This window comes from Silurus aristotelis, assembly GCF_946808225.1.
Source record: "Silurus aristotelis genome assembly, chromosome: 25".
Lineage (NCBI taxonomy): Eukaryota > Metazoa > Chordata > Actinopteri > Siluriformes > Siluridae > Silurus > Silurus aristotelis.
The window spans coordinates 18,971,122-18,981,121 of record NC_139598.1 but is presented as its reverse complement, the minus strand read 5'-3'; the positions used below and the strand labels follow the sequence as shown (position 1 = coordinate 18,981,121).

General features: G+C 37.1%; 2 protein-coding genes across 2 annotated transcripts in view; both read left to right on the top strand.

Moving 5' to 3' along the window:
- Positions 1-10,000, top strand: part of LOC310719501 (beta-1,4-galactosyltransferase 3) — a 389,210-nt gene that overhangs the window by 38,971 nt on the left and 340,239 nt on the right. The window lies entirely within an intron of this gene.
- wdtc1 (WD and tetratricopeptide repeats 1) overlaps positions 8,129-10,000 on the top strand; it is an 11,578-nt gene continuing 9,706 nt past the window's right edge. Inside the window, exons 1-2 of the mRNA XM_083530468.1 lie at positions 8,129-8,383; positions 9,750-9,860. Of these exons, the coding sequence (XP_083386594.1) occupies positions 9,813-9,860 (48 nt within the window). The 5' untranslated portion in view covers positions 8,129-8,383; positions 9,750-9,812. The remainder of the gene's footprint in view (positions 8,384-9,749; positions 9,861-10,000) is intronic.

Genomic DNA, 10,000 nt, shown 5'->3' with positions numbered 1-10,000 from the left:
AATGTGATTGTGATTGTGATTGTGTATGTGATTGTGAATGTGATTGTGAATGTGAATGTGAATGTGAATGTGATTGTGATTGTGTATGTGATTGTGATTGTGAATGTGAATGTGATTGTGATTGTGATTGTGAATGTGAATGTGAATGTGATTGTGAATGTGATTGTGTATGTGAATGTGATTGTGAATGTGAATGTAATTGTGAATGTGATTGTGTATGTGAATGTGATTGTGAATGTGAATGTGAATGTGATTGTGAATGTGATTGTGTATGTGAATGTGAATGTGATTGTGATTGTGAATGTGAATGTGATTGTGAATGTGAATGTGATTGTGAATGTGATTGTGTATGTGAATGTGAATGTGAATGTGAATGTGATTGTGTATGTGTATGTGAATGTGAATGTGAATGTGATTGTGAATGTGAATGTGAATGTGAATGTGAATGTGATTGTGATTGTGATTGTGAATGTGATTGTGATTGTGTATGTGATTGTGATTGTGATTTTGAATGTGATTGTGAATGTGATTGTGATTGTGAATGTGATTGTGTATGTGAATGTGAATGTGAATGTGATTGTGATTGTGAATGTGATTGTGAATGTGATTGTGTATGTGAATGTGAATGTGATTGTGTATGTGTATGTGTATGTGAATGTGAATGTGATTGTGAATGTGAATGTGAATGTGATTGTGATTGTGAATGTGAATGTGAATGTGATTGTGTATGTGATTGTGATTGTGAATGTGATTGTGATTGTGTATTTGATTGTGAATGTGATTTTGAATGAGATTGTGAATGTGAATGTGATTGTGTATGTGATTGTGAATGTGATTGTGATTGTGTATGTGATTGTGATTGTGAATGTGATTGTGATTGTGAATGTGATTGTGATTGTGAATGTGAATGTGAATGTGATTGTGATTGTGAATGTGATTGTGATTGTGAATGTGTATGTGTATGTGAATGTGAATGTGATTGTGAATGTAATGGTGTATGTGTATGTGAATGTGATTGTGATTGTGATTGTGATTGTGATTGTGAATGTGTATGTGTATGTGAATGTGAATGTGAATGTGAATGTGATTGTGAATGTAATGGTGTATGTGTATGTGAATGTGAATGTGAATGTGATTGTGAATCTGAATGTGATTTGTGAATGTGATTGTGTATGTGTATGTGAATGTGAATGTGAATGTGATTGTGTATGTGTATGTGAATGTGAATGTGATTGTGAATGTGATTGTGTATGTGTATGTGTATGTGTATGTGAATGTGAATGTGAATGTGATTGTGAATGTAATGGTGTATGTGAATGTGAATGTGAATGTGAATGTGATTGTGAATGTAATGGTGTATGTGTATGTGAATGTGAATGTGAATGTGAATGTGAATGTGATTGTGAATGTAATGGTGTATGTGTATGTGAATGTGAATGTGAATGTGAATGTGAATGTGATTGTGAATGTGAATGTGATTTGTGTATGTGAATGTGAATGTGAATGTGAATGTGAATGTGATTGTGAATGTGATTGTGTATGTGTATGTGTATGTGAATGTGAATGTGAATGTGATTGTGAATGTAATGGTGTATGTGTATGTGAATGTGAATGTGAATGTGAATGTGATTGTGAATGTAATGGTGTATGTGTATGTGAATGTGAATGTGAATGTGAATGTGATTGTGAATGTAATGGTGTATGTGTATGTGAATGTGAATGTGAATGTGAATGTGAATGTGATTGTGAATGTAATGGTGTATGTGTATGTGAATGTGAATGTGAATGTGAATGTGATTGTGAATGTAATGGTGTATGTGTATGTGTATGTGAATGTGAATGTGAATGTGAATGTGAATGTGAATGTGAATGTGATTGTGAATGTGAATGTGATTTGTGTATGTGAATGTGATTTGTGAATGTGATTGTGAATGTAATGGTGTATGTGTATGTGAATGTGAATGTGAATGTGATTGTTTATGTGTATGTGTATGTGAATGTGATTGTGAATGTGATTTGTGAATGTGAATGTGAATGTGATTTGTGAATGTGATTTGTGAATGTGAATGTGATTTGTGAATGTGAATGTAAATGTGAATGTAATGGTGTATGTGTATGTGAATGTGAATGTGAATGTGATTGTGTATGTGTATGTGAATGTGATTGTGAATGTGATTGTGTATGTGTATGTGTATGTGAATGTGAATGTGAATGTGAATGTGATTGTGAATGTAATGGTGTATGTGTATGTGAATGTGAATGTGAATGTGAATGTGAATGTGATTGTGAATGTAATGGTGTATGTGTATGTGAATGTGAATGTGAATGTGATTGTGAATGTAATGGTGTATGTGAATGTGAATGTGAATGTGAATGTGAATGTGAATGTGATTGTGAATGTAATGGTGTATGTGTATGTGAATGTGAATGTGAATGTGATTTGTGAATGTGATTTGTGAATGTGAATGTGATTTGTGAATGTGAATGTGAATGTAATGGTGTATGTGTATGTGTATGTGAATGTGAATGTGAATGTGATTGTGTATGTGTATGTGAATGTGATTGTGAATGTGATTTGTGAATGTGAATGTGAATGTGATTTGTGAATGTGATTTGTGAATGTGAATGTGAATGTGAATGTGATTTGTGAATGTGATTTGTGAATGTGAATGTGATTGTGAATGTGATTTGTGAATGTGAATGTGAATGTGATTTGTGAATGTGAATGTGAATGTGAATGTGATTTGTGAATGTGAATGTGAATGTAATGGTGTATGTGTATGTGAATGTGAATGTGAATGTGATTGTGTATGTGTATGTGAATGTGATTGTGAATGTGATTTGTGAATGTGATTGTGAATGTGATTTGTGAATGTGAATGCGAATGTGAATGTGATTTGTGAATGTGATTTGTGAATGTGATTGTGAATGTGAATGTGATTGTGTATGTGAATGTGATTTGTGAATGTGATTGTGAATGTAATGGTGTATGTGTATGTGAATGTGATTTGTGAATGTGATTTGTGAATGTGAATGTGATTTGTGAATGTGATTGTGAATGTGATTGTGAATGTGAATGTGATTGTGTATGTGAATGTGATTGTGAATGTGAATGTGATTGTGATTGTGATTGTGAATGTGAATGTGAATGTGATTGTGAATGTGATTGTGTATGTGAATGTGATTGTGAATGTGAATGTAATTGTGAATGTGATTGTGTATGTGAATGTGATTGTGAATGTGAATGTGAATGTGATTGTGAATGTGATTGTGTATGTGAATGTGAATGTGATTGTGATTGTGAATGTGAATGTGATTGTGAATGTGAATGTGATTGTGAATGTGATTGTGTATGTGAATGTGAATGTGAATGTGAATGTGATTGTGTATGTGTATGTGAATGTGAATGTGAATGTGATTGTGAATGTGAATGTGAATGTGAATGTGAATGTGATTGTGATTGTGATTGTGAATGTGATTGTGATTGTGTATGTGATTGTGATTGTGATTTTGAATGTGATTGTGAATGTGATTGTGATTGTGAATGTGATTGTGTATGTGAATGTGAATGTGAATGTGATTGTGATTGTGAATGTGATTGTGAATGTGATTGTGTATGTGAATGTGAATGTGATTGTGTATGTGTATGTGTATGTGAATGTGAATGTGATTGTGAATGTGAATGTGAATGTGATTGTGATTGTGAATGTGAATGTGAATGTGATTGTGTATGTGATTGTGATTGTGAATGTGATTGTGATTGTGTATTTGATTGTGAATGTGATTTTGAATGAGATTGTGAATGTGAATGTGATTGTGTATGTGATTGTGAATGTGATTGTGATTGTGTATGTGATTGTGATTGTGAATGTGATTGTGATTGTGAATGTGATTGTGATTGTGAATGTGAATGTGAATGTGATTGTGATTGTGAATGTGATTGTGATTGTGAATGTGTATGTGTATGTGAATGTGAATGTGATTGTGAATGTAATGGTGTATGTGTATGTGAATGTGATTGTGATTGTGATTGTGATTGTGATTGTGAATGTGTATGTGTATGTGAATGTGAATGTGAATGTGAATGTGATTGTGAATGTAATGGTGTATGTGTATGTGAATGTGAATGTGAATGTGATTGTGAATCTGAATGTGATTTGTGAATGTGATTGTGTATGTGTATGTGAATGTGAATGTGAATGTGATTGTGTATGTGTATGTGAATGTGAATGTGATTGTGAATGTGATTGTGTATGTGTATGTGTATGTGTATGTGAATGTGAATGTGAATGTGATTGTGAATGTAATGGTGTATGTGAATGTGAATGTGAATGTGAATGTGATTGTGAATGTAATGGTGTATGTGTATGTGAATGTGAATGTGAATGTGAATGTGAATGTGATTGTGAATGTAATGGTGTATGTGTATGTGAATGTGAATGTGAATGTGAATGTGAATGTGATTGTGAATGTGAATGTGATTTGTGTATGTGAATGTGAATGTGAATGTGAATGTGAATGTGATTGTGAATGTGATTGTGTATGTGTATGTGTATGTGAATGTGAATGTGAATGTGATTGTGAATGTAATGGTGTATGTGTATGTGAATGTGAATGTGAATGTGAATGTGATTGTGAATGTAATGGTGTATGTGTATGTGAATGTGAATGTGAATGTGAATGTGATTGTGAATGTAATGGTGTATGTGTATGTGAATGTGAATGTGAATGTGAATGTGAATGTGATTGTGAATGTAATGGTGTATGTGTATGTGAATGTGAATGTGAATGTGAATGTGATTGTGAATGTAATGGTGTATGTGTATGTGAATGTGAATGTGAATGTGAATGTGAATGTGAATGTGAATGTGATTGTGAATGTGAATGTGATTTGTGTATGTGAATGTGATTTGTGAATGTGATTGTGAATGTAATGGTGTATGTGTATGTGAATGTGAATGTGAATGTGATTGTTTATGTGTATGTGTATGTGAATGTGATTGTGAATGTGATTTGTGAATGTGAATGTGAATGTGATTTGTGAATGTGATTTGTGAATGTGAATGTGATTTGTGAATGTGAATGTAAATGTGAATGTAATGGTGTATGTGTATGTGAATGTGAATGTGAATGTGATTGTGTATGTGTATGTGAATGTGATTGTGAATGTGATTGTGTATGTGTATGTGTATGTGAATGTGAATGTGAATGTGAATGTGATTGTGAATGTAATGGTGTATGTGTATGTGAATGTGAATGTGAATGTGAATGTGAATGTGATTGTGAATGTAATGGTGTATGTGTATGTGAATGTGAATGTGAATGTGATTGTGAATGTAATGGTGTATGTGAATGTGAATGTGAATGTGAATGTGAATGTGAATGTGATTGTGAATGTAATGGTGTATGTGTATGTGAATGTGAATGTGAATGTGAATGTGAATGTGAATGTGATTGTGAATGTGAATGTGAATGTGATTTGTGTATGTGAATGTGATTTGTGAATGTGATTGTGAATGTAATGGTGTATGTGTATGTGTATGTGAATGTGAATGTGAATGTGAATGTGATTGTGTATGTGTATGTGAATGTGATTGTGAATGTGATTTGTGAATGTGAATGTGAATGTGAATGTGATTTGTGAATGTGATTTGTGAATGTGAATGTGATTTGTGAATGTGAATGTGAATGTAATGGTGTATGTGTATGTGTATGTGAATGTGAATGTGAATGTGATTGTGTATGTGTATGTGAATGTGATTGTGAATGTGATTTGTGAATGTGAATGTGAATGTGATTTGTGAATGTGATTTGTGAATGTGAATGTGAATGTGAATGTGATTTGTGAATGTGATTTGTGAATGTGAATGTGATTGTGAATGTGATTTGTGAATGTGAATGTGAATGTGATTTGTGAATGTGAATGTGAATGTGAATGTGATTTGTGAATGTGAATGTGAATGTAATGGTGTATGTGTATGTGAATGTGAATGTGAATGTGATTGTGTATGTGTATGTGAATGTGATTGTGAATGTGATTTGTGAATGTGATTGTGAATGTGATTTGTGAATGTGAATGCGAATGTGAATGTGATTTGTGAATGTGATTTGTGAATGTGATTGTGAATGTGAATGTGATTGTGTATGTGAATGTGATTTGTGAATGTGATTGTGAATGTAATGGTGTATGTGTATGTGAATGTGATTTGTGAATGTGATTTGTGAATGTGAATGTGATTTGTGAATGTGATTGTGAATGTGATTGTGAATGTGAATGTGATTGTGTATGTGAATGTGATTTGTGAATGTGATTGTGAATGTAATGGTGTATGTGTATGTGAATGTGATTTGTGAATGTGATTTGTGAATGTGAATGTGATTGTGAATGTGATTGTGAATGTGAATGTGATTGTGTATGTGAATGTGATTTGTGAATGTGATTGTGAATGTAATGGTGTATGTGTATGTGAATGTGATTTGTGAATGTGATTTGTGAATGTGAATGTGAATGTGATTGTGATAACATTTCATTTGTTTTTAATAATTAATTATTATTATTATTATTATTTGTAATATTTGTTAAGCCATTTTGCAGGATTTTACCGCCCGCACCCCCATTCACCCTCACATCCTGTCCCATGCCGCACTCGTCTGCGTCCCAGCTCCCGCAGGAGTGCAGGTCTCTGCTGGACACTTTTACATTCAATTTTAATTTCATTTTCATTTTTAATTTTAATTTTAAATATAAACACTGGGCATTTACACCACACGCTGCAGCCACAAGGCCAACAGCATGGACAACCACACACACACCTCACACACACTCTTCACCCTCCTGCCATCAGGGAAGCAGTTCCGCCACATCCAGAACTGTGGGACTGATCTGTACTGATCTGATCTGTGACTCAACACACACTCGTACTCACTTCACACGAAGTGGAACGTTGTTTCATTTTACTGTGTACTGCGTCAGATGGTTGGAATGACAATAAAAGCTTCTTGACTCTTGACACTTGAAATTTAACCTGTCAATCAATTCAATTCAAGTTTATTTCTATTGTGTTTTTTACAGTGGACATTGTCTCAAAGCAACTTTACAGAATGTAATAATTGTGAATTCACAGAAAGTGAATGATGTGTATTTATTTTTGATGATGAAGCCTGGGGCAACTGTGATGAAGGAACTCCCTTAAATGGCATGTGGAAGAAACCTTGAAAAGAACCAGACTCAAAAACAAAATCCATCCTTGTCTGGGTGACACCAAGAGTGTGATTATAAATGATAAAACAATGCAAACACTGGCGAGTGAGAAACACCATGAGCATGTGATTATAAATGTCCCTTAAACATTTTTTTTACATAGCGGTAAAGAATCTATGATCCATAAACCACATACGACCTGATTGACTGTTACTCCAGTCCACTGAGTGTTCAGAAAGTTGTGCTCATTTATTTCGTCTTTTTCCTGCAATACCTTATGTTTCAGTTTATTCCGTTAAATGCTGCACTCAGTGTGAGCCGTACCTTAACATTTAATTTACCAAAGAAAAGAAAAGTCAACAGTCACTAAAGTCCAATTAAAAGCTGTTTGTCTAATTTACCAATAAACCATTGCAGTTTTTAAAGGCGGCGATTTCAGTCTCCACTTTTGGACTAAGATTAGCAGCCAATGTTTGACAAATTGTGACGTCTAGACGACTGGGTCAGAGCATCTCCAAAACTGCTGCTCTGGTGAGATGTTCCTGGTCTGCAGTGGTCAGAATCTATCTAAAGTGCTCCAAGGAAGGAACAGTGGTGAACCGGCGACAGGGTCGTGGGGGTTCGAGGATCATCGAAGCACGTGAGGAGCGAAGGCTGGACCGTGAGGTCCGATCCAACAGACGAGCTCCTGTAGCTCAAACTGCTGAAGAAGTTCATGCTGTTGGTGCTCGAGGGGTCACGACTGTTTTATAAGCAAAATTGGACTAACATTTTATTAGGGAGGTGGTCATCATGTTATGGCTGATCGGTGTATAAACCCCACCCGTTACTGCTTTTGGACTTCTATTTTATCCCCAAGTGTGGGCTGTAGAGAATTCCCCCTATACCCTACCTAGTGGCCTTGGTGTGTAACAGGGAGTGGTTTGGTAACGGACGGGGATTTGGTGGTGAGGGGATCTGGCAACCAGGGTCAAAATGAAACCAGGACACTGACTGTTAGCTTTGTAATTAGCTTAGCTCGTAGCCTTCGCGGGTAAAGCGGCTAAACTCGGTTTAAGAAAAATAAAGTCATTACGCATTTTAAAACGAATTCATATTTAATAAACTGGATTATTAGAGACAGTGGACTGTAGCTGTTAGCATCACGGCGCACAGGCTAGCAGCTCCGCACCGCTATAACAGGTAACGATCATGCTAATGCTAACTAAACAGCTAAAGGTGTTAGCACTGCACACTTAACTGTAGAAGAATAGTCTTCATGAGTGTGTGTGTGTGTGTGTGTGTGTGTGTTAGCGAGAGCGAGAGAGAGAGAGAGAGAAGTCAGCGATACCGCTCAGGGTTACAGCAGAGAGCAGGCTAGTTACACAGTTAGCAAACAGTGCACTTTGCTAAGCTAATTGTTTGCTAATGACTGAGTCGAAGCAGTCTGACAACAGTGCGTGAGTCCGAAACAGTGCGTGAAACAGAGTCCGAAACCTTGTGTGAGTGTGTGAGAAAGAGTCTGTGTGTGTTAGACAGTGTCTGAGTGTGTTAGACAGTGTCTGAGTGTGTTAGACAGTGTCTGAGTGTTTTAGACAGTGTCTGATTGTGTTAGACAGTGTCTGAGTGTGTTAGACAGTGTCTGAGTGTGTGCGACAGTGTGCGACACTGTCTGAGTGTGTGAGACAGTGTCTGAGTGTGCGACAGTGTCTAAGTGTGTGAGACAGTGTGTTAGACAGTGTGCGACAGTGTCTGAGTGTGTTAGACAGTGTGCGACAGTGTCTGAGTGTGTGAGACAGTGTCTGAGTGTGTAAGACAGTGTCTGAGTGTGTTAGACAGTGTCTGAGTGTGTGAGACAGTGTCTGAGTGTGTGAGACAGTGTCTGAGTGTGTGCGACAGTGTCTGAGTGTGTGCGACAGTGTCTGAGTGTGTGCGACAGTGTCTGAGTGTGTGCGACAGTGTCTGAGTGTGTGCGACAGTGTCTGAGTGTGCGACAGTGTCTAAGTGTGTGAGACAGTGTGTTAGACAGTGTGCGACAGTGTCTGAGTTTGTGAGACAGTGTCTGAGTGTGTAAGACAGTGTCTGAGTGTGTTAGACAGTGTCTGAGTGTGTGAGACAGTGTCTGAGTGTGTGAGACAGTGTCTGAGTGTGTGAGACAGTGTCTGAGTGTGTGCGACAGTGTCTGAGTGTGTGCGACAGTGTCTGAGTGTGTGCGACAGTGTGTTAGACAGTGTCTGAGTTTGTTAGACAGTGTCTGAGTGTGTGCGACAGTGTGCGACACTGTCTGAGTGTGTGAGACAGTGTCTGAGTGTGCAACAGTGTCTGAGTGTGTGACACAGTGTGTTAGACAGTGTGCGACAGTGTCTGAGTGTGTTAGACAGTGTGCGACAGTGTCTGAGTGTGTGAGACAGTGTGCGACAGTGTCTGAGTGTGTGGGACAGTGTCTGAGTGTGTTAGACAGCAGCAGTGTGCGTCACATTATCTCATTAACATTACACTACACGGTGTACGCATCACTTCCTGTCATATTCCTGCCACTTCCTGTCTGTTACACTCACTGTGTGTTCAGGCTCCTGATGACCCCTGACCCTGCGTTCCGGTGTGACCATGAGCAGTGTGACGCTGTGAAGCCATGAGTCAGAGGAACATCAGTGCTGACTTACTGAACAGACAGATCAGGGTCAGAACACACATACACACACACACACACACACACACACACTGTGTCACTCAATGTATCATTGTGTAACTGCCATCAGGGTGTGAAATGTGTGTGTGTGTGTGTGTGTGTGTGTGTGTGTGTGTGTGTGTGTGTGTGTA